The sequence below is a fragment of the Mus musculus genome, chromosome 15 (genome assembly GCF_000001635.26).
Source record: "Mus musculus strain C57BL/6J chromosome 15, GRCm38.p6 C57BL/6J".
NCBI lineage: Eukaryota > Metazoa > Chordata > Mammalia > Rodentia > Muridae > Mus > Mus musculus.
This window is the reverse complement of record NC_000081.6, coordinates 80,170,695-80,195,966: the sequence shown is the minus strand read 5'-3', so window position 1 is coordinate 80,195,966 and position 25,272 is coordinate 80,170,695. Positions and strand designations below refer to the sequence as shown.

General features: G+C 50.2%; 1 protein-coding gene across 7 annotated transcripts in view; it reads right to left on the bottom strand.

Annotated features, from left to right (window-relative positions):
* Positions 1-22,316, bottom strand: part of Mgat3 (mannoside acetylglucosaminyltransferase 3) — a 41,869-nt gene extending 19,553 nt beyond the window's left edge. Inside the window, exon 1 of one of the 7 annotated variants that reach the window (XM_011245485.2) lies at positions 22,129-22,316. Coding sequence is in view for 1 of the 7 variants with exons in the window: in XM_006520553.1 (XP_006520616.1) it covers positions 4,039-4,061 (23 nt within the window). In the remaining 6 variants the exon portion in view is untranslated. Of the gene's footprint in view, positions 1-2,648; positions 2,955-3,576; positions 3,817-4,038; positions 4,064-6,691; positions 9,926-22,128 lie in introns of those variants that run through there. The other 6 variants (NM_010795.4, XM_006520556.4, XM_006520555.2 and 3 more) reach the window with 6 other exon arrangements.
* Between the last annotated feature and the right edge of the window lie 2,956 nt (positions 22,317-25,272).

The window sequence follows — 25,272 nt, the reverse complement described above, 5'->3', positions numbered from 1 at the left end:
AGCTAAATTCTGTGTTCTAGCAAATAAACAGATTCAAGAAAATCCTGTTGTTAAATGGATTAAAAGGAGTGGTGTCCTCAGGGGGGAGACACACCCAGCTAAGCCTCTAACTTGTGAGAAGGAATTAAAGAACAGTTTAGGTCTAGGCTTGGTGGTATATGCCTTTAATCCCAGCACTCAAGAGACAGAGACTCTCTGAGTTCAAAGTCAGTCTGGTCTACACAGATGGAGTTCCAGGACAGCCAAGCTTAAGCAATGAAGGAAACCATCAAAACCAGAAAGCTAGCAGAGATGTAGTTGAACAAGGGGGCAGCAAGTTCCAGCCCCAGCAAACAGCAGAGCTAGGCAGCCCTGGCCATGTGTTTCTGGCTTTAGAGTCAAGGATAGGAGAAAGGGGTGATGAAATCTCCCTCCGTGATTAAGGAAAGCCACTGAGGCCAGGCACGTGTGAGGAGTGTCCTTGCATGGAGGCCTAGAGAGGCCATTGTGTGAAGCCTAGGTTGTCCCGGAGACCCCAAGATGTTAGAGATGCCAGAGTTGTGGAATACCTGCTAAAGAAAGCTGCTAATGGGGAATGGAACCAGCCCAAGAGAAAGAAGTAGGTTGCAGTCAACAAAGCTGAAAGGAGTTGGAGATCTGAAGCACGTTTTGACATCAGATCTAGAGATGCAGAGTTTGGAGTTTAACCGGCTGCTTTTCCATCTTGCTTTGCTTCAGCACTTCCTCATTATGTTCTCTTTCCTCTATTTTGGAATGGTAATGTATACCCTGCGTCATCATATCTTGAATATGATATATATGTGATCTGGTTTTTTATTTTGATTTTATAGGGGACTACAGTTAAGAGATTACATGAGTCTCAGAAGAGACAACTGTGAACTTTTAAACAGGATCGAGGCTTTGATAGACTATGGGAACTTCTAAAGTTGGACTAATGATATGGCTACAAGATTATGGGGACTACAGATAGGAATGTGTTGGTTTGAAAGAAAATGGACCCAAGAGGCCCATAAGGAGTGGTGCTACTAGAAAATGTGGCCTTGGCTGGGTGAAGCATTGAGCTGAAGCAGGAAATAGAAGGTGGGACACTGGCTGGAAGAGAGAGGATTCTGAGAAATGGTAAGGGGTGAAGGAGAGACTCAGGGAGAGCCATGAGAGATGAGACGACAAAAAAAAAATAAATAAAATAAAATAAAATAAAATAAAAACAGACCAAGGAGATGAGTGTAAACCATCGGGTGGATGAACTCGGAGAGACGCTGAGGGAACCGAGAAGGAAGAAGCAGGCGGGGACTGAAGGAGAGGTTAACTAGCCAAATGGCAGACATAGAATAGTTTAAATGGATTACATAAGTTGTGACTTAGTCAGGGAATGAGCCAAAGTTTATTCCCTAGGCATTTATTAGTAAATATTTAGTCTCAGAGTCATTTTGGGAGCAGGACTTGGGAAAGAAAAAACAGATTATTAATTTTTTTTTAACACAAAAACCCTTAGGGAGCTCAGCACAGAGGGACAGAGGACAGCTGAGGGAGCTGAAGAGAGCTCGTCTGTGAAGGATACAGAAGGATGCAGCTAAGCCCTGTAACCAGGCAGGAGTGGACAGACTGTGGGAGACCTTCATCATCCTTCCCTCCATGGCAGCTGATGGCTGGAGTATTGTCTGCCGCCAGACACCGTGTGCCACCTTCTTCCCTACCCTCTGGAGGACAGAGGTCCTGACACACAGCTGGCTGGCGGCCGCCTGGCATCTGCAGTTCTCAAGCCATGCGTTTCTCTGCCTCAAACCGGTGACCAGGCAACCACGAGGGTCCCGCTGCACAAGCCTACCCTGCCAAACACCACCTTCCCCGCCTGAGGCCGCCTCCATAGCTTAGGCCAGTGTGAGTTCCCATGGTGTATATGTACTGGGCTTGGCTGCAGGGATTTTAAAACCACAGTTCACAAAAGCCCTAAGTCCTCTGAAGGTCTGAAGGGACAGCCAGCAGCCCCTCAGCTCTACCCAGTAGCCTCAGGAACTTGTCATCCTGGACAGTACCATCTGTCAAGCCACACACCATTTGACGTGGAGAAGGGGAGTCACTGATACTCCAGGAAGTTAGAGAAAATCCAAGGGATGACCTGGGCTTCACAAAGACTGACAGGACACTTCCACACAGTGCTGATTCCTACCTTGACGGTTCCTAACGTGCCTGGTCCATGTCTCTCCATAGCAACCTCCTGGTTCACATCTCCACCCTCCCCCTGTGTTTTACCCCAGCCCTGACCACTGGGAACTCAGGCCAGGGGCGGAGGGCTCCAAGGTTAGTGCTCTGGCTACTCAGCTGTTACCTGTTTGCCTGCCTGGCTCAAATCTGTTCCCTAGTTCTCAGTGACCCGCAACTGTGGGAGGTATGGGGGCCTATCCTGAGTCCACCCAGAGATACCCACAGAAGTCTACTCAGAGCTCTTCATGCTGTATGCATCCTGCCGGCAGCCACTCACTGCTACTTACAAGTAAGGGGGTAAGGCTTATCAAAGGGTAAGCCCTGCCTCTCCCCATGGCCGACTGACCCTACCTAAGGCTTATGTTCCCCACCCCTCCACCTGTACAGAGTCACTGCCTAGGTCCCTACTGGCCATCTCTGCCCACCATTCCACAATATGGTACCTGTTTGGAGGCCCCCAGTTCAGTCCCAGCTTCTGGCTTTTGTAGCCACCGATTCTTTCCTCCGTGCCCCAGGCCAAACCAGGTCTGTCAGTTGTGTGGCTATGAGCTGATCTCAGGCAGGTCCATGCCAACACAGCTATCTACCTGGAATGGCTTCCTAGAGCCACCTCGTTCCAGGCCTCAGGTCTCCTCAAATGTAAAATACGTGACCAGGCAGCTGGAGGGGCAGCCCCAGCTCTCAGAGGAGCCAGGTACTGGGTGAGGCAGGAAGCACCTGCATTTTCCCTTCCTGGAGCTGTCAAGGCCAAAGTGCAGGTAGTCAACCTCAGACCTTCCTCCTCTGTCCATTCTCAGGGCGGAGAGCCTAAAGGACCACGCCCACTCCCACCCCCCCTCACCCCTCCCACACTCCCCCAAGGATGCTCTCAGAAGACGACCAGAGATAACATCGGAATGATTCGTATAGCATGCAAGCAAGCTCTCTGTCTCTTTCTCTGCCTTTCTTTCTATCAATCTGTCTGTCTCTGTGTGCACTTGTGTTGGGACAGGGTCTCATGTAGCCCAGGCTGCTCTCCCACTTGTTTGAGAGTCAAGGAAGACCTTGAACTCTCTTCTATCCTCCATCCTTTAATTCCCAAGTGCTAGGTTGGACCAAAATCTCTATGTAGAGGGACCCAGGATGACAAGCCCAGGGTGAGAACCTGTGCTGCCTCCTTTAAACACAGCTCAGTACCCACAGCTCCACGGGGTAGTGTGGTATAGAAGCTCTCCTTCCACGGGGGGGGGGGGGGGGAGGAATGAGATCTGTGTGGTTGACCACAGATGAGACTTTAGAAGCCTAGAGGAGATCCCCAAGCAGCTGCTACACTACCTAGTAGTCCCATTTTTGGCCCAGCCACAACCCTCATCCTCTGCGGTAGATACAGACCTGGGCTTTGGAGGTGGCGGAGCAGAGTTCTGAGCACACACGTGGCATGGCAGGGGGTCGCCATGCTTTAGCTTGGCTTTGCACACAATACTCCACACTCATGGAGGTTTCTCTCCCCATGTCTACACCTCAGGATAGCCTCCATCTCCCTGAGAAAGTCCCCAAGTTCAGACCACTCAAAGGCCCTGGACTTCCAAGCAGTTGGCTCGGTAGCTGGACCTTTGATCCTCCCAGCAGGCTGTAACCACCAAGTCCTAACCCCGCCCCTCAAAATACACTTGAACATCAAGGCAATAAACATCCTACAAACCAATAACCAAACAGGATGCCCACAGGTAGGAGCCCTTCCTGTTCTGTGTGGCAGCATCTCCATCTGCCAGATGTCACAGCTGCATATACTGGCCCAGCTGCCCATAGCCCCTCAGTGGGAAGGAGACAGGGAGCTAAGATACCAAGACTTGCCTGTAGATGAAGGCCCTTCCCATTTCTCTAGTGAGAGGCTGACATAGAGTCTGAGGAGAGGGGCAGGGTTTGACCTTCAAAACAGACGAGACCAGAGAGGAACTGAACAACAGAGAGAGCAAGCGATTAATGATTAACAGCTTCAATTGGAAGAAGGTGAACCCGGCTCCTGTGAGATTCTGTGGAAGCTTGGAGCCTCCTCATTGAGCCACACCCACTTGAACTGTTCACAGGCATCTTCAGGAACCCAGAGGCCAGTGGGAGGACGAATCTGACAGGAGCCCCTGGCCCTCAACTCCCTGCTACCTACGAGGCTCAAGCTGCCCACACCCGGAAAGGTGGTCCTATCTCATTAGCAGTAGGAAACAGAAAAGCCAAGCAAATCCTAGAGTCACACCGAGGCCAGCTCTGTCAGGAATCGACTTCCGCAGCTATGGAATGAAGAGCGGGGTGCTCCTTGTACCAGTAACACCCCCAACCCCCACAGCACAGTGTCAGGGGGGCACCATGAGGTTGAAGTTAGGTAGTTAGTGGGTGCCTCTCAGTTTACTAAGGCCAAGGCCAGAGAGGATGGGACAAAAGAAATCTTCTGGTCCCCTGCAGTAGTGTTGGGGAGAAGCTCAACTCTGAGCTGAAGGGACTTAGACTCAAAGTCTGTCCTTTCTCTGTCCCCACCACCAAGTGATCCTAGGCAGGTAACCTCAGAGATCCTACCTACAGAGTCAAACCAGCCACCCCCTCTCTTCACAAGAACTAAATGGGATGACACCTAGGAGCCTTGACAAGGGCCTGTTTTACAAGTCCCTAAGACTCCCTCTCCACGTAGCCTCACACCATGTCTGGCAGGATACTCGATCTCTCTTCTTCTTCTGCAAACCCACAGCCATGCTCACTGGCTTTCCTCTGCCTCTCTAATCATCATGGGCCACTACAATGTCCCCATCTGGGCATCTCCCATTCTTAGCCCCGTGGCTCATGGCACATCACACCCAGAATGAACCCAAGGCTGCTCTGGGTGTCCATAGATCCTGCTAAGATGGCTCTCACATCTTTACTGAATTTACCTTCCTCTTCCTATTCTTCCTGCCCAGTAAGCCTCACCCTGGAGTCCTCAATGCTGTCCGCCTCCTGGTGCACTGTCCCTCCTCAGATCTCTCAGTGCTGGCAGCTTCTCTTTCTGATGTCACTGCCCAAGGCCTTCCTGACCAGTGGCCCCCAAAACTCTCTCTCTCTCCCTCCCCCTCCCCCCAGGTCATCCTCGAGGGAGATGCTCACCCTTGTTTATGCCTCTCTGCCTTCAGGAATGTCAACTGTAGGAGAGAAGGGTCACTTTTGCTTTCCGCCCCCACAACCCAGTAAACAGCTGCTGGGGACTGGAACCAAACATTGCAAGGACCCAAGGAACCCTGGAAGAAGGGTTCATGCACAGAGTGACAAGTTCTGTCGGGTGGCTTAGGGGGGCTCCGAGGATGGGCCCAGACACTAAGAACTCATATCTGATGGGACCCCATCCCTGACCTCAGTGCCAAAAAAAAAAAAAAATCCCACCACCTTCCCCCTCCTCAGAAAGTCCCCTCAACCCCCTCTGCTGAGGTCAGCATTCTTGTCCCAGCAGTGCCAGCCCCTCCCACCCAGGCTTGGGGCCTCCAGAGACAAAGTACAAAGGGCCACTTTAGCTCAGTCTCTAGCGCAGAGGGCTGGAGGAGAGGGGAGGTGCTCCCTACCCCTCCACTGTCCTCTCAGGACCTCTCTGATGATGGAGTCAAGCCCCTTGCAATGTTCCTAGCATTGTCCCGGTGATATAGAGGTAGGGCAATGCATAGGATGAGGGACAGGTGTCATGGCAGACACGCCCACGGGCATGGACAGTCAAAAGAAGTGAGCGTGGGTGTGGGTGACACAGCCTGCCACCAAGGAGACTGGCTTAACTTCTGCAGTCAAGCAGCAGAGTGCTCTGAATGGACCATTCTGACAAACAAGCCGATAACCCGTTACCCATGCCTGGCACAGAAGGAGTCTTTAGGAACTTCTCTAGGCCTGGTATTCTTTCCTCTGGGGCCACTCAATGATTAGTCAAGCAAACGCACACACTGGGTGCCCAGGAACCTCTCCCCCCAACCCCCAGTCCTTCCACTCAACATTCCTCCTCTGTCTGATGACCTGCTGAGAATTCAAAAACAAACAAACAACAACAAAGAAGAAACCTTCCACCTTGCCCTGGCCACCCACAAGGTTCTCCCAGCATTCCTCAGTCCCCACCTGTTGCAGGGTCTTCCTGGCTAGCAGAATTGCCCCCTACCCTAAACTTCTCTCTCGACAGGGCTGTGCCCTTCCCCCAGCTGTTCTTCTCTATATAACCCAGCCATCTTGGTTATAGGTCCCGGGTTTGTTTGTTTTTTGTTGTTTTTTTTTTCTTTTTTTCCTCCTTGGCTGCGGCTCAAGGTTCCTCGCTTCCTTTCTCCTCTCCACCCTTCTCACACGGTCCAGTCCAGGTTGCTGGTCATGTTCAGTCTGGACCCTGGCCTCTATGTTCTCTCTCTCTCTCTCTCTCTCATATTTACAATAAATCTCCCCTCCCTCCCTAGGAACAGTCATGCCCCCTCCCACTTATCTATTGATATATTTATCTGTTTGCTTTCATTCAAGCACTTACCAAGATGACAGTAGCGCCCCTCTGAGGTCTCTAGGAACCAGCCATGCTAGCACTAGTCTCAGGCCCCATGATCAGCAATTAGCACTCACCAGGACAGTGGTGTGGCCTTCCTGAGGGAATCACAGGAGCCGGCCTACTGTTTTTGTTCTTGGACTCAGTGCCCTCTGAATAATGTCCAAGCACAAGGATAAAGTCCAAGCAGGCTAGGAGGCTTCGCATTCCCAGGCCATCTCACACCTCACACCTCTCTCACTGTTTGGACTGCCCACTAGAGTTGAGGCATCTAGCCTGCTGGGCCGTCGTGTGATTTGTACCCTTAGCCCCAAGTCTAAGCTGACCAAGACCACACCAGATCCCTTGCTAGGCCCTTAACACAGGCCACCTTATCTCTAGAACCCATCTTCTTGGAGAAATTGGAATGTGCTTCGAGGTGAGTTTCAATGTAGTTATGCCTCTATGTGCACAGAGGACTGCATCACACCAGGAAACTTGGTTCCGACGTGTACGGTACTTCAACACGTTCTATGTGTTCTAGGGTCTGACTCTGGACGTTTGAACCAGCCCAGCTAACTACATTGTGCTGAAACCGATTTCCTTCATGCCTCTCGCAGAGAATTCCTCTGCCAGCTGTAGCATTTGCAGGGAATGAAGAGAGATGGACAGAACGCTAGGCTTAGAATCCTCCTCACCGTGTCCAAACTGCTCCTCCCACTGCGTGAAAGGAAAGAATGGCCAGGATGGGCGACTGCAGCAGATGACAAGTCTGAAGTGCTCCCTGTACCTAGAGACCCATGATCTCATGAATATGGTCCCAACAGAGCAAGTCTGGGCTGTTGGCTCTGGGTGTCTATAAGTTCTGAGCTTTCTGAAGCCTGCTGGCAAATCTGGGCCACTCAGCTCAGCTCTCTGCCTGGGGCTCATCTGAGAGGCAGGCCTGAGTCTGAAAGTCATCTCTACAGACCCTAACAGGAGAGTTCTCGCAGATCCAATGCCAGCTCCCTATACACTTTCTAGTCCAAGTTATGAAAAGCGTAGCTGAGTACTTTCCCATGCTATCAGAGTCTCTAAGGATGAAAGGGCAGGTCCCAGGGCCCTACGGTGACTGATCTTATGCAAGGGTATTTCTGAGTGTTGGCCAGGACATAGCATAGCCGCCACACCACAGCAGATTCTGACTGGACCTTTCTGCAATAAGAGCCTTGAGTCAGGATCTAGCCGTCCCCATTGGAGACCTAGGAAGCCATCCATCATCAAAGGGCATGGAGGGAGCTGGAGAGTTGTCTTATTAGTTGAGAGTACATACTGATCTTGCAGGGGAACAATGTTCAGTTCCCAGAAGCCATGCTGGCAAATCATAAGCACCTGTAACGCCATCTCTGGGGATCTGACACTCACTTCTGGCCTCTGTGGGGACCTATACTCTGCACAAACCCACACGCACATAATTCAAAATAAATCTTCTTAAATTTTAGGGGGTTTTAGTATTTATTCATTCATTCGTTCATTCATTTTCTCAAGACAGGGGTTCTTCACGTAGTAGCCCTTGTTATCCTAGAACTGGCTCTGTAGACCAGGCTGGTCTTGAACTTAGAGATCTGCCTGCCTCTGCTCTAGAGTACTGTGCCATGACTGACCAACTTAATTTTATTTTAATTTTTTTTTTTTTTTTTTTTTTACAAAAATTAGAAATACTGGGGCCTGGAGAGATGGCTTAGCAAGTAAGAACACCGACTGTTCTTCCAGAGGACCCGGTACCCACATGGCGGCTCACAACTGTCTGTATCTCCAAGATTTCACACCCTCACACAGACATACATGTAGGCAAAACACCAATGCACATTTTAAAAAAAAATTTTTTAAATACCACATAGGTCTTTAGGGGCTGAGCCCACTCATGACCTCCATGAGAGCACCAGCCAGCTAATTCTTGCCCCATCAATGACTTAACTTTCTCACTTGGAAGACCCAGTAAGTGCTAAAAAGCAGGCATGTAAATTCCCATATTACACATCCCAGGAACTCTGAGGGCCAGGGGCAGGAGTCCAAAGTCATCTCCAGCCGTTATCAAGTTCAAGCCAGTCTGAGATACATGAAATCCTATCTCAAAAAAAAAAAAAAAAGAAAGAAAAGGTGTTTTCTTGTACCATATACACTTAAGGAATGTTGCTAGGGTCAGGAAAGTCCCATCAGGGGTTCCCACAGCCAGACATAGCTTCAGGATCAGGAGATGGCATCAGAACCAAACAGAAGGAAGAGGGAGCTGTAGTCCAGGAACTTTCCTTCCCTCTTGCCTTTCAAAGACAAAACTTCCATTTTCCTGTTTTAAACGGTTCCTCTTCCCTTTCAGGAAAACAGCAAAGGAAAGAGGGAGGCCAGGCCATTCTCCTGCCTGGCCAGATCCTTCAGCCCTGAATACTCACAGGCCCTTCCCTTCCCCCTGTACCTACCATCTCCATAGATTTCTTGTCAGCTCTGGGGCAACGTGCATTTTTCTCTATCAGACTTTACCCTTCTGTACGCTGGAGGACAGGAGCTCAGAGAACTCTATCCACCTCACTCCTCATCCACCCTAGACCTGACCCAGATCCTGGGGAGAAATTTCCAATCTTGGAGACAGGGGCAGCGTGAGAGGTGCAGAGAACCCTGGGCTATCACACACCACCTGGCCTAAGTCCTGAGTGTCGCAGAGCTCTATTTTCCTCCCACAAAATGGGCAGTTTTATCTGGCCATGAGGACTGCAGGTTCCCAGCTCGGCCCCTCTGCTTAGCTAAGAAGAAAACGCCCTGGACTCAGCTTCACCTTTCCTAGACTTTCAGGAGCTAAGGCAGAAAGTCTGTCCCACCACTCTGTCCCTTTGCATGGAGATACACGGAACCACAGTGAATCTTGGTGCTGGTCCTCGAACCTCCAGTTGCGGCCAATCCCCTTCTTTTGCTCTGCAGAATCTCCACCAGGCTCCTCAGTGCCCTTGGCACAAGGACTCCACTTATCCCAAGGAGAAGACAAACCAAAGCCTTGGGCAATATGATCTCATCCTTGCAGCCCCTGGGGATCAGACCTAACTTTCTGTGGGAGCCTCAATGACAAGTGCACAAAGGGTTCAGAGAAGAGCTGAAACAGGGCTCTGAACAAAGGGTCAAAAGTCAGTACCAAAGGTCCTGAATTCAATTCCCAGTGACCACATGATGGCTCACAACCATCTATAATGGAATCTGATTCCCTCTTCTGCCATTCAGGCATGGACATGCAAAAGAGTACTAATATACATGAATGAATGAATGAATGAATGAATGAATGAATAAATAAATAAATAAATACTAGACTCATTCTTTTAAAGAGATTTATTTATTAATTTTATGTATATGAGTTCATTGTAGCTGTCTTCAGACACACAAGGAGAGGGCATCGAATCCCATTACAGATGGTTGTGAGCCACTGTGTGGTTCAGGACTTCTGGAAGAGCAGCCAGTGCTCTTAACTGCTGAGCCACCTCTCTAGTGCCTTCCTCCCTCGAGACAGGGTTTCTCTGTGTAGCCCTGAGTGTTCTGAAACTCTCTAGGTAGACCAGGCTGGCCTCAAACTCAGAAATCCGCCTGCCTCTGCCTTCTAAGTGCTGGGATCAAAGGTGTGCGCCACTGCCCTGGCATAAAGAACCATTTCTAAACAGGTCCATTTCCCCCATAGCCTTCTTTTCCACTACCTTTGGTGTGTGGTGGGCTAGAAGGGAGGTTAAAGTGTTTAAGAACCATTATTAAAAGGAGAGTTTTGAAAAAAAATTAAAGTTACAAAGTCCCTTGCATGGAGGTGTGTCAGGTGAACTTCGGAGAGTCCTTTGGTCATCCTACAAGACCATTCTATACAATCATAATGCCCTGCTCAGTCCCAGTGACCTCACTGCACACAGCTGGCTGCACTCAGCTCACATTCTGGGAGCTTGCAGTATGGCACTGGACTGCCTTTAAGTGGTTTCTGAGCCCAGGGTACCAGGTAGGAAGGAAGCACAGCTGTCCCTTCCAACCCACTTTTTTGCTTTGAAAGCAGCAAAAAGAGAGACTACCATACTAACCACCCCTTCCCCAAATGCCCACTCTTTCTACAGAACTTCCTGCTTGTGTGACTGCTCTAGCCTGAGACTCCGTTTCTACATAACGAAATGAGAATTATCCTGGGGCCACGGCCTGTGTGGAGCTCAAGAGATACTAGAACAACAACCCTCAGGAAAGACACGCAATGGACCTGAGACATAGCTCAGCCGTTGAAAGCCTATACTGTTCTTGCAGAGGTTTGGAGTTGTCTCCAGCATCCCGCATCAAACAGCTTGTAAATATCAATAACCCTAGATCCCAGGAATGCAACATCTTTTTCTGGCCTCCTCAGGTGCTTGTATTCACATAAACAACATCTGTGCATAGAAATAATAAAAATAAATAAATACATAAATAAAGGACGGGCTAGAGAGATGATGGTTCAATGGGACAACATGAGCACTTACTGTTCTTGCAGAGGACCTAGGTTTGGCTCTTAACACCTACACAGCAGCTCACAAATACCTATAATTCCAGTTCCAGGGGATCCAGTGTCATCTTCTGACATTCATAGGCACCAGGCATACATAAATAACACACACACACATACATGCAAACAAAACACTCATACATAGAAAATAAGTAAACCTAAAACAGGGGGAAAAAACTTTCAAAAATAAATCTTAGGAATGATAAATGAGCAATAAAAATAACTATAGCTCTGATACAAAGCACTTGCCTCACACATACAAGGCCCTGAGTTCCACACCTAATATTACACAAAGAAAAAGAAAGAGGGGCTGGTGAGATGGCTCAGCGGTCAAGAGCGCCGACTGCTCTTCCAAAGGTCCTGAGTTCAAATCCCAGCAACCACATGGTGGCTCACAGCCATCCCTAACGAAATCTGATGCCCTCTTCTGGAGTGTCTAAAGACAGCTACAGTGTATATAATAAGTAAGTAAGTAAGTAAGTAAGTAAGTAAGTAAGTAAGTAAATAAATAAATAAATAAATAAGAAAAAGAAAGAACAGCCCAGAGATGGGTATGGTAGTCCATATCTGTAAATTTTAGTTGGAGATAGAGCTGAAGCAGGAAGATTGAAATCTGTTTGAAGTCAACCTGGGATACATAGTAATTCCCAGGCCAGCATGGCTACAGTGTAACCTCTAGCATATTGGTCCTGTTAGCACTATAAATATAAGTTGTAACTATTTAGGTTCACAGTCCTTATTAGTGGTAGGTACTGCAGTCTGAGAGACCCACTACCTTGAAGGCCTCCAGTAACTGTTCTATTGCTGTAAAGAAACACTATGATCAAGGCAACTCTTATACAAGAAAATATTTAACTGGGGTTGGCTTACAGTTGCAGAGGTTCAGTCCCTTATAGTCATGGTGAGAAGCATGGCTGCACCCAGGCAGACATGGTACTGAAGAAGTAGCCGAGAGGTTTCCACATTCTGATCCACAGGCATCAGATGGGGCCGGGAATGGGGGAGTCTGGGGGAGTGAGTAATGACTGAGCCTGGCTATGGGTTTAAACACCACTTTAAAGTTTCAACACCAATCCCACCAGTGACATACTCTGCCCACTGGAGATTACCAAATCCCACAAAACAGATAAGGAGCCTGCCTGTGAGGGGTGAGTCAGGCAGGGTGGTTGGAGGGGGTGGAGGGGAGTATGGGGTGAGAAGCTCGGGGGGGGGGGGTGACAGGTAGGGGAAATCTTGCAGCCTGACTGACTGGCAGTTGGGGTGTTTATTTATTTATACATAACTCAATAGGCATAGATAGATTTATATTGCTCCAAAGCACAGATCATAGCACTTCTGTCCCTGACACTTGTTTTAACTTCCTCTTGGTCATAAGTTTGGTCATCATTGATAAAACGTGACAAAACAGAGTTAATTATCTTTTACAATTGTTTTCCCTCATCAATTCCACAACCAAATTTTAAGAATCTAGAGGCATGCCAGGCAGTAGTGACGCAAGCCTTTAATCCCAGCACTCAGGAGGCAGAGGCAGGTGGATTTCTGAGTTTGAGGCCAGCCTGGTCTTCAGAGTGAGTTCTAGGATAGCCAGGGCTATACAGAGAAAGAAACCCTGCCTCAAACAAACAAATAAATAAATAATCTAAAGGCATATTTTGCCAAAGCATGACAGCCTGTTCTCAGGCTGGTGGTTTCAAGGGCATTAGACAGAAAATTGCCAAGTCAGCCTGGGCAGGCAGTCATATCCCAAGCAGTGTATTATCAAGTGCTAATTGTCATTAGGCCCCAAGAAAAAATCTTCAGGCCAAAGCTGCTACAGTTATTCAATTTCTGCCATAATCAATGTTTATATGTTATATCCTTGTAGAATTTATTTATATGTCTAATCTTGGTATTCTTTTATTTCTTGGTCATATGATACCACAATGGCCTAACATGAACTAACCTTTCTAAGACAGGGAGGTTTTTTTTTTTTTTTAGGTTTTTCGAGACAGGGTTTCTCTGTGTAGTCCTGGCTGTCCTGGAACTCACTCTGTAGATCAGGCTGGCCTCGAACTCAGAAATCCACCTGCCTCTGCCTCCCAAGTGCTGGGATTAAAGGCGTGTGCCACCACTGCCCAGCTGGAGGCCTTAATATTTTATTCTCTTATCTCTTATCCACAGCATTCTTTGTCCATCAATATAAGCCCCTGTGTAGGGCAGAGATAACTCCAGCCAATGTAACTTTATTGCTGTATCTTTTCCTCAATGGGGCATACCATATGTGGCCCACAATCTTATCTGCTACATACTTGCTTGAGTGTACAGTAGAAGAGGTTTTTTAACCTGAGCTGCTGCCCACTTCTCTGACTTTATTTTGATTATCTTGGTCCTGAGTAAGTTAAACACAGAGGTAGACTGTCCAAGAGTGTCTTGGAGTCAGAGCCTCATAAGAGATCTCTGGTGTCTTTATTTGAGTCACAGCCTCCAGGGTGTAAGGAAGACCTTCACGTGGGGCCAGATAAGGCTATCTCCCTAAAACCAGCAGGGGTAGTATGTTCAGGACTTTGAAGCTTAGAAGCAGTACTGCTGGGAGAAGACATAAATGATTCCTAAGAAATTTTCCATTAATCCATTATCCTAAGTTGTACAAATATTAACCCCCCCCCAAGTATGCAACACATGGAGACCAAGAGAAAACGTGGAAGACGGCAGGACACTGGTCGCAGGATGTGGCTCAGCTCTGCTGGATCTTGGTCAAGCAGATGGGATGGCTTTATGACTTTCACTTTTCCCATTAGTGATGGCTGTGCCAATAACTTCTTCCAACAAAGTCACACCCCCTCATCCTTCTCAAATAGCGCCGCTCCCTGATGATCAAGCTGTCAAGTTCTTAAGCTACAGAGGCCGTTCTTATTCGAACCACAATCGCCTCTGAGACTCCAGCTATCTGTTGCCAACTTCTGGGTGTCAATGGCTGGCTACCCATTACCTCAAAGACCTGATCTTCTGGAAATCTTCCAAAGCTGTAATGCCTCTCAGAGCTAATTCTTGGTTGGCGTCCCAAGGCCTTTGAGAGCTTTGAGCAGTACATTGTCAGAGCTGTATCCACTCTTGGCCAGCACCCTACTGGGAATCAAAACCTGTTTCATTTAAATCCAATGCTGTTTTATTATCATCTGTCCACTCGATTCTTTGAATCAGGATGTGGCAAGGTCTTAGATGGAAACAGGAGACAACTCCACAAACCTTCTCACTGGGTGTAGTCAAGGACACACCTTGTAGATCTTTTTATCCATGCCAGTCAAGTCGTATCCTTCCCGGAAATGGCTCTTACTTGCTGTCCTTGTAATCCCATTTAATAAATATTTAAAGAATATTTAGTGAATGCCGTCTGCCTGGGAGGTCCAGTGCCGGCCTCTCCTGCCATGCTTTGTGGCCCTCATGGTTCAGTGGCACAATAATCTAACTACTAAAATCTTCCCAGAATACAGGCAAGCTCAGAGGGCAGCCTAGGCCAAAATCAGCCTCCAAAGGAGCCAAGACGGTCCAGCAATAGCAACAGTGATTGAAAGCCTAGGTGTTTGGGAACAGAGGCCAAGAACAAGCAGGGGAACCAGAGGTATCATGAGGCAGCCTGGACTTCCCGGGGCCAGACAGTGGTTCTTGGGGGCCCAAAGGTCTTGCAATGTTCAGGAGAACATTTTTTAAAGCTGCCTGGGTCAGGAAGGTAGTCTGATGGTAGGGCACTTGCCTAGGAACCCTGGGAGGCCCTGAGTTCTAGCTTTAGGAACAAACAAAGAAAGAAAAAAATGTAAAATAGGGCCAGCAAGGCAGTTCAGTGGGTAAAGGCACCTGCTGCCAAGTCTGGTGACCCGAGTTCGTCCCCTGAAACCACCTAGTGGAAGGTGAGAGGTGACCCCTGGAGCTGTCACTGTCCCCCCAACCCCCAGACATACAAAGTGTAATTAATCTTTTGTTTGTCTGCTTTTGAGAGACGATCTTACTGTGTGTGATGCTTTGAATTACGCTTGGCCCCACAGGGAGTGGTTCTGTGAGGAGATGTGGCCTTGTTGGAGAAGCACGCACTGTGGAGGCTCCACCCACTGCAGAAGAGTGCTTCCTCCTAGCTGCCTGAGGATGCCAGTCTCTCCTGGTTGCCTTCGAATCAAGATGTAGAAGGTGTCTCCTCCAGCACCATGCCTGCCTGAACACTGCCATGCTTTCTGCTTTGATAATGGGCTGAACCTCTGAACCTGTAATCCAGTCCCAAACTGTTTCCTTTATAAGAGTTGCCTTGATCATAGGGTTTCATTGCTGTGAAGAGACACCAACTAAGACACTGTGTAATAAGCTTGGCCAGCCTGAAACTTGCTATGTAGACCAGGCTGACCAGGAGCTTCCCGAGATCTACCTGTTTCTGCCTTCTAAGCACTGGTAAAGTACACCTTTACCACCATGCCCCACCATTACAGTCTTTTGTGAGTTCCTAGCTCTGCCATGGAAGGGCTCTAATGCACAGCCAGGTAGGGACTGGGAAATATGCCCCTCCTTCAACCGGCAAATGAGACCAAAGACAGGAGACAGCTATAAGCTAAAGCAAACACCGAAGGGAGGGTAGCCTGGTGTCTCTGCAGCACACTGCTTTGGGAAATGTTCCTGCAGGTTCTTGGGAACCCAAAGAGAGAGAAGGGCCAGGTGTAGAAGAACAAGAGGGCTCAGACAGCGAGCTGGACAAATAATCCCTACAAGTGGAATGTAACCTCGCTCCTACCACTTCCTGGCTATGAGCCTCCATTCCAGTCATCCTGTACTGCCCCATGGGACGGATGCTAGCATGCTCAGGCAATGGGTAAGTATCCAATGAACAGGAACAAGTCATTAATTGGGAGGTGCAGCTGGGAAGATACCTAAGTGGCAACTCATCTGTGGGTGGTCTCTGCCAGCCAGACATCCTGAGTCCACAATGCCCATTGATACCCTCTCAGTTCCAAGCTGCCACTTCTGGAAAGTTCCTAGCTGAGAGCAATAGGGCAGCAGAAGGCTACACAGGTTATCCAGGCCTTTTCCTTCCCCACAAAGGGCTCCACTTTAGCAGGAACCAAAGTTTTGTGACATATAACCTTTAAGTTCATAAAGCAGCTGAGTAATTAGTAGCTGCGTGAATGGTCTCAATGGCTCTGACTTTATGTTTGTAGAAAAGATGAAACTATGTGCACCAACAGGCATTTCCACTTTTGACCACACAAGCAAAAATTATTTTAGGAATCCATTAACTATGTAGATATGGGCAAGGCTGTGGCCCCTGTCTGCTCCACACTAGACCATGAGAAAGGCCGTAGACAATTAAATCCTACCCTTTGTCCTCTTCTGAGAGGTGGAGACAGAAACTCCTACCAAACAGGGTTCCTGTGAGCACCTCTCTGTATTGAGAAGCTGCCCTCTGGAGGGTCCGTTTTCTTCATGAGGGATGGAGAAGGGAGGGGAAAGGTCAGAGCATTGGGGGCTGCGTTGAGAATCATTCATTTATGTATTTATTTGTTTATCCACATTTCCCAAAGACCTCCTCAGTATATCACTGGCTGACTATTGCAAACACATTAACAACAAACATACCAAGGCTGGAGAGATGCTTCAGTAGTTAGAAGCTGCTCTTCCACAGACCCAAGTTTCATTCCTGGCACCCATGTCAAGCAGCACATAGCTGCCTGTAACTCCACCTTCAGGGGACCTGACACTTTCTTCTGGCCTCCTCAGGAACCTGCACACACAGGTGTGTCCATTCACACAGAGGCACAACTAAAAAGAATCCACATATGGACAAAAACACACACGGCACATGCTCCGTGGATTGACAGAAAGGATCAGGACCCACATTGGTTTCCCTGACACGTTAAGGCTCAAACTATGAGAACAAGGATTAGTCAGTGTAAACAAATTGTACCTCAATGCATCCCTCTGAGTACTCCTGGTATGGGTTACTATAAGTGCACCATATACAACTATTAACATTTCCATGGCTAGGAACTGAGGAGAGGGCTTAGTTGATAAAGTACTTGATGCTCGGGGCTGGTGAGATGGCTCAGTGGGTAAGAGCACCAGACTGCTCTTCCGAAGGTCTGAAGTTCAAATCCCAGCAACCACATGGTGGCTCACAACCATCTGTAACAGGATCTGACGCCCTCTTCTGGAGTGTCTGAAGACAGCTACAATGTACTTACATATAATAAATAAATAAATCTTTAAAAAAAAAAAGTACTTGATGCTCAAGTATGAGGTTTGCCTAAGTTTGACCCCCACCTAGTACTAATATTATTTAAAAAAAAAAAAAAAGCCAGACAGTGCTTGCATACTGCCTGTAATCCAATGCCAGGGAGGATCCCTGGGGCTTGCTGGCCAATCAACATAGCCAAGTCAGTAGCTCCAAGTGCAATGAGAGACTTCATTTCAAAAAATAAGGTGGAGTTGGAGAGATGGCTCAGCAGTTAAGAGCACTGAGTGCTGCTTGGTTCCCAGCATTCCCATGACAGCTACCGACCATCTGTCACTCCAGTTCCAGGGCACCCAGTGCCTTCCTCTGGCCTCTGGGAGAATCACACCAACAAATAGTGCAGACAGACAAGACGTGCAAAACACTCATACACATCACATAAAAAAAATGTTAAACATAGAAATAAACTAAAGTGGAAGGAAGCCACACAATGTTAACTTCAAGCCTTTATATGTGTGCATACGTGTGGACACACCAACATGAATACATCATACTTGTGCACACACAAACTTTCATGAGAAAGATACAAGCATCTGAGGATATTTGTGGGCACAGATATCAGCAGCAGGAGTGGGCTAGTCTGACCTGAGGTGGGGAGCTGGCACTGTGAAAGAGGTACGTGGGGAAGTTGCTGATGGGCAAGAAGGGGTGGGAAGGAATGACAGCTGAGTTGTTTGAAGCTCATCTCTAAACTCTTGGGCTAGCATGTCAGGGTTCTATTAAAAGAGGGAAGGGGAGGAGGAAGAGGAGGAGGAGGAAGAGGAGGAGGAGGCAGCCAGGTCAAGATTGAGGGGAACCCTTATGAGAGCAGCTAGAGCAGAAGAAAGTCGGGATCAGGACTGGAGAGACGGCTCAGCAGTTAAGAGCACTGACTGCTTTTCCAGAGGTTCTGAGTTCAATTCCCAGCAACCACATGTACACAACCACAGCTCACAACCATCTGTAATGGGATCTGATGCCCTCTTCTGGTGTGTCTGAAGATGGCCACAGTGTACTCATATAAATAAAATAAATCTTTAAGAAGGAGAAGAAAGAGAAGAAGAAGAAGAAGAAGAAGAAGAAGAAGAAGAAGAAGAAGAAGAAGAAGAGGAGGAGGAGGAGGAGGAGGAGGAGGAGGAGGAGGAGGAGGAGGAGGAGGAGGAGGAGGAGGAGGAAAGTCAGGTTCAGTGATGTGGGGGAATCTCAGGAAATAGTTCCCAATCTCTTCGTCCACCCCCCATCATGGCAGATCGGGTCCTTGGGGGTGAAATTCTGCCCCTAGCCCAGAGGCCTGGGACAATCCCTTCTGGTAATGCTCTTATCTATGGTACTGCCTGGCAGCTCTCCAGACTCTTCTCATCAACAGCCCCTGACCTTTCATCAACTGTCAGTATTAGGCACCATCTGAATGCTTGTCCAGGCACTGAAGCTGATGTGTACCGCCTCCCATTAGCCACTGCTCAGGAGACGTACAGCACAGGAATTGACCGACACTAATTCTCAGGGGTTTTATTTTACCAGACACCCCAGATGTCAGCATACCAGTCCCCCTTCCTGCCTGCACGCAGACACAGCAAGGCAAGCCCCTGTCCACAGGAACATAGACCTGTGTGTTGGGACAAATGCATAGTTTCCAAGTTTTACTCTAAAAAGGCACAGGAAATGCCCAGCAGAAATCACACTAAAGTGCTCAAATGAGGGGTGGGGAGATGGCTCAGTGGTTAAGAGCACTGACTGCTCTTCTAGGGGTTCTGAGTTCAATTCCCAGCAACCACATGGTGGCTCACAACCATCTGTAATGAGATCTGACGCCCTCTTCTGGTGTGTCTGAAGACAGCTATAATGTACTCATATAAAATAAATAAGTAAATAAGTCTTTTTATTTTTTTTTAAAGTGCTCAAATGATACCATATACACTGTTCCCATTTGAGAGTCAGGGAAACTGAGGTCAGAGAGATAGTCACAGATTGAGAAGTGGCAGAGTCAAGATCTGGACCTGGCCACTGGATCAAGAGTCTGCTTCAAGTAATGATGCCTGGGTCTCTGGCAGCCAGCGCAGGGCTGGGCCGGTGCAAAGTACCCAGGGGAACCTATTGCCCTGCTGGTTGCTAACCTGAGAAAAAGGCTTATGTTTTCTTGAGTCCCTACCCCTCATCTGAATACAACATGTTTCTTGGCCTGAACGTCTGAAGAAAGTTCTAGAAAGGAGCCTGTGTCTCCAAGTAAAGAGCTAGGTCTGATTAGAAGAAGAGCACTCCAGGAGCAGAGCAGTATGCCTCAAAGGAGCTGCATGGTGGTGGGTACCCAGAGGGACCAGGGCACTCTTCTCTGTAGAGCACCCACCCTCCTGCCGGCCACTCCTCACTCCTCACCTCCTCCTAGAATCCCAGAGGGAAGTCCTTGACCCTCCCTTTCACACCAGTCCTCCCATGATCCTCAGCATAGCCCGATCCCCCCCCCCCCCCCCCCGTGAAACTGGCCTCACAGCCAGCTGGCATCAGATGGCCTCATTTTACAGGTAACAATACCAATGCGGCAGCCAGCAATTTCCCACCATGGTGCAGGTGTCAGGCATCCTTATATGCCACCTCACTTCTAGTCCTCGCCAAAATCCTGGGGAGGACTCTCGACTTCACAGAGGTGGAAACTGAGGCTCAGGGCACCAACTTCCTGAAGTGAGACAGCTACAGATCCTCACATACACACACATACAGACAAACATATACTCGCACACAGACACTCACAGACACTCACATAGACATTCACACACACATACACACACTCACATATACTCACAGACACACATAGACGCTCATATACACGCAGACATACACACAGACACTCACCTACACACTCACATACATATACACACACACATATACACACACATAGACATTCACATACACACACACACAGACACTCACACATACAACCATACCTCACAGCACAGCATGGGGTAACTGATGAGCACTAATGACAAGACACACAGAGTTCCAAAAGAGGCCGCTGAGGCCATTTGCTCAATCCCTGCCAAGAACAGCTAGCTCCCTGCAGTCCCCTGGAGCCAGTCCTAGCTTCCTGGTGTGGACATCCACATTTTCTCTACCTGGCCATCCTGTTCGGAAGCGCTCTTCAGAGGTAATCAGGCGTTCCCACTGGCGTACCCTCGGGGACCTAACAGCAGCTTATGCCGGTGCACGAGGTGTGCTAGGTGCTGCCCATAAAATAGGGCTCCAGTCACCCCAGAGCTCTCTCATCTCTGTCAGAACTCTTATCTCTGTCTCCCTGTGTGTCTGCCTCCATCTATCTATCCCTCATGTCCACACTCCAAGGCACACCTTGGCACCACCTGCCAAAAGTACCCCCACCTCACCTCTCACGGCATTTGTCCTATCACTGGTGTTGGGACTCAGATTCGAACCATGGTTGTTGCAACCATAACATACAGTACTAATCACTATACAACCACAGCTGGCCACACATGGATACCCACTCTTCAGCTCATTTCTCCTCGTGGTTCAGTGTCCCACCATGCTACACACCATCTCTCAACACACCAGAGAGCACATCTCTCGGTCCTTTCTCTTACTATTTCTTCAGCCCTGGGAACTTTTCCGTCTTCCAGTAGGTTCTTCCTCCCTAGAGCAAAGAGCCCCTCTTTCTAACTTTCCCAGAAACCCTGCCTATCTCCTTAGCGTTGGGCAGCACTAATAATCCTGGAGTTGCCAGCTCCCAGAAGGAGAGAGCCTTGTCTTGCTCTCCCTGTCATCCTCACGGTTGGCTCATTGCCTGGACCTTTAATAACTGTGTCCCTCCAGGTCAATCCCCCATGAAGGCATTTCTGCACCCGTGTCCCAGAGATGATGGAGGACCACAGAAAAATCCCAGTAGGGAAAATGTTCCTGCCTACATCCCCCTTCTGAGTTCCGCAGGCGAGGGAACATCATCAGACCTCAGGCCATCGGAGATGACTGGGGCGCAGCAGTCAGAGATGCTGCGCCCCAGCTCAGGCACCCCCGCCACTAGCACAACCAAGCAAGCTCCCCTCCCCACCCCAGCCCGGTTCTAGAACTATTTGTAGATATTTATAGCGCCCTCCCCCAGCCAGGAGCCCTCCTCCGCCCTGGGCAGTGCAGTGCAAAGAGAGGGAGACCCCTCCCCAGTAGAAGGTGGGGGCCTCTCATGCTAAGCTTTTCCCTGCTCCCCACTAAGGCAGCTGTAGTTACAGCTCCAGCCACAGCCCCCACACTCGCCCAGCACCCCAACCGCGCCTGGGCCTCGGCCAGCAGCCGCAGCAGCCCGGGATCGGGGGTGGGGAAGGCAAGAGCTGAGGCCTCGCGCCCCCAGCCCCGAGCTGCGCCGGAGGTGGAAGGGAGCGCAGCGCACAAAGCATGGCTGGAGCTCCGCGCCTCGGGACGCCCCCACCCCACCCCGGTCCAGCCAAGGGAGGGGGTCGCCGCGCCAGGCTCTGCCCCGCGGCCACGGAGAGCTGCGGAGAGCAGGCGGGTGGGGGCAGGGGGCGCCGGTTAAGCAGTCCCCCACATCTCGCCCCTACTCGGCCCCATGCCCCCGCCCCCGGGGCTGCGGGACCACCACGGGGGGAGACGGGAGTGGGGAGGACGCGGAGGCGAGGCCTGGGGTGCGGGGAAGATGCAGGGCTGCGGCGCGGGTCCCCGGCTCCAGGGTCAACTCACCCATCGTCCGCTGGGTCTCAGCAGCGGCGGTAGAAGCAGCGGCGGCGGCGGCTCCGGGGCCCCCGGGGTCCCCGGCGGGGAGATGCTGGCGTCCGCCGCAGCCTCTCCTCGCCCCATCCCGGGCTCCGGCGGCGGCGGCTGCGGCGGGCGCCCGGCATCGCAGGCAGCGCGGCCCGGGCCCGGCCCGATCCCCGCCCCCCACCCCACCTCCACCCCGTCCCGCGGGCCCGGCGCGGCCGCTTGACTGCACCCCGGGGCGGTAGCGGGGGCGCGGCGGCGAGGCCGAGCGCTGCGCTGGAGGTGCCCGCTCCCGCCGGCCCCCGCCCCGCCCCCGCGCGGCCGCGTCCCCTCCCCCGCCAGCCGGGCTTTGCGCGCTCCGGGCCAGGGGCGCCTGGACCGCGAGCTCCCGCCACCGCCCCGCGCCTCTTTCGTGTGTATGTGTGTGTTTCTGTGTGTGTGTGTGTGCGCAGCAATCGGACGCGCGAGTGTGCGCGTGCCCTGCCTGTGACCGTGCGTGCGCCGGCCCACTGCCCGGGCGTCCTGTGCGGGTGTGTGTGCTGTGTGAGGCGGAGCTGGCCAAAGTGCTTGTCGGGCTCTGCGTGTGAGTGGATCTGTGTGTCTGTGTTCTGCAGCGTGTGATAGATTGGCCCTTATGTGCATGGGGTGTGTAGATAGATCCGTACTGTGGCGTGATTGTGGGCATACTGTGGCTGGGGGCACAGGCCTCCTGTGTGGTGGTGTGACAAAGTCCTGACCGGTGTGTACATCACTGTAGCCCTATGCAGAGGCCTGGTACAGGAAAGCGTCTAAAACACTGGGTACTGGGTCGACACAGTGTCCGTGCTAGTTTGTGTCTTGCTCGGATGTGTTGGCCTCTGTACATCCTTCTGCCTCCACCCTCTTCATCAATGCACAAAGCCACCCATGAGGCGCAGAGGGTGACAGAATGTGCTGGATCTGGGATTCAACCCCAGACTTGGAGGTTTCTCCATTCTTCTTCCCCACCCCCCACCCCCAGGATGCTGCTTATAATGGGCATCTCTAGCACTCAGGTCACCTATGATAGATTTATTTATTTTGTTTTTTCAAGACAGGGATTCTCTTGTGTAGCCCTGGCTGTCCTGGAACTCAACTCTGTAGACCAGGCTGGCCTTGAACTCACAGAGATCTGCCTGCCTCTGCCTCCTGAGTGCTGGGATTAAAGGCGTGCACCACCAACACCCGGCTCTAAATGATCTAAATATCCCCAGAGCCCTGCTGGATTGCAGTCAGAAGCACCTGACATGGGTGCTGGGACTTGATCTCAGATTCTCTGGAAGGGTGCTCTTAACCACTGAGCCATTTCTCCAGCCCTGACACTTTTTCTTGATTTGAGGCATTCTGTTGTGACCTAAAAACCAGTACACCACCTCTATAACTTGTCTCCCTCTCAAGGTTATCAATTTGTCTGAATGTATTTACTTATTGTGGCGCTGGGAATGAAACCCAGACCCTCCCATATGCCAGCCAGTTACCATAGGTTATATTCCACACACAACTTGCATGGCCTTTGATTTCAGTATAATGCAAAACACTCCCATTTGCCTGCCCTGAGCCTTCTGCATTAGGAGGCAATGAGAAGTACCACCCCCTGCAGTTGTGTGGAGGAAAAGAGATGGCCTGGCCTTGCCCTGCACAGAGTTGGACACATCTGGAAGGTTCTGGAGACCTGCTGCTTGCTCTCTCTCCCCACCCCGACCCCCCACTCACCCTTGGATCTTTGTTTTCCTTCCTTTTCCAAATTCCCAAGCTTCTTGGGAGGCCTCTGGGAAGGAGGAGGAGCTGTCTCGGTTAGGGTCATACCAAAGTCCGCCTCCGTGTCTTGGGGTTTCTTTCCTGGTCTTTTGGGACAGTGTGGTGAGTACAGATTTCCCCAGCCCTTCAGAGATAGCAAGTGACTTCCTAGGCCGTCCTGGGTATGGTCCAGGATAGCAAATGCCCCTCCCTGGCTCAGCCCAGACCCGTTGGGAGGAGGAGCTCACCTCCCCTGGATCTGGCAGGAAAGAAAGAGAGAGCCTCTATTTCCCCTTCCTCTGACCTCTTTCAGTTCCTTCTCTTTGACAAAGCAGCTTGAGGCAGGGAATATGGACTTACTAAAGCTTGGGTTCTAGTCCTGTCCCACCGTGAACCCTTGAGCTTCTTCATTGTAGAGTAGGGTGCTAGGATCGTCCTTCCTACCGATATCAGCAGCATCTGGCTACCCGTTTAGTCACTTCCTGTTGGGGGGGGGTGTAGGGAGGGGCTTGGTAGGTGGTCCTCGCCCCCCGCCCCCCTTTCCTCAGGACTGGCTGGTAAACTTGGAGGTTGTAGGAGCTGGAGTTGGGAGAAGCCCAGATACAAGATTATCCTGCCCCCAGCATGTTGCACGGTGTCACCTTACAACTCAAGCTGGCTCTTTCTTTCTAGAGCTGATTTGGCTCGGGGAACAATTGCTAGGTCTGTTACCCAAGCATTGGCTTTGCCTGCTAGGCAGCTGCATTCCCCTCCCTGGGTCATCTCACCTGGCCTCTGGGTCTACAGGTGAGGGGTTCCCACTCATCCTTCAGGATCTAGCCCAGATACCCCATCTTTCTGAAGGCCCCTGAAGGGCTTTCTAACTTCCAGAGACCACGCCCAAGTTCTAGTTGGAGAATCCTCACCTGGGTGACCCTAAACAAGTCTCTTCTCTCTGCATGCCTCAGTTTCTACTCTGATCAAGCCTGAGGCAGTGGATAGACAGGGATCCATTATTGCAAGGTATCCAGGAATATTCCAAAATTCTCAAAAGCATGTGTGCTTGTAAGCATATGTCAGCATATGCATTAACACATGGGTGTGACTTAGACTGTGCGCGCGATCACACACACACACACACACACACACACACACACACACGTGAACATAGGTATGTGGACAAGGGCATGCTCGGTGTATGTGTTCCTGGGGAGGGCTTAAGACTATCGTCAAATTCTCAAAGGAGTTGGGACACGTTTATGAATCTTGGGCTCTTCAGCACCTCAGGGACCATCCCAAGCCCATCCTCCCACTGTTGTCTAGGCCTACTCTTCAGCCTCTGCTCAAACCCAGCCTTTCAGCATTCTGCCAAGCACAGCCTCCCTGGGCCCC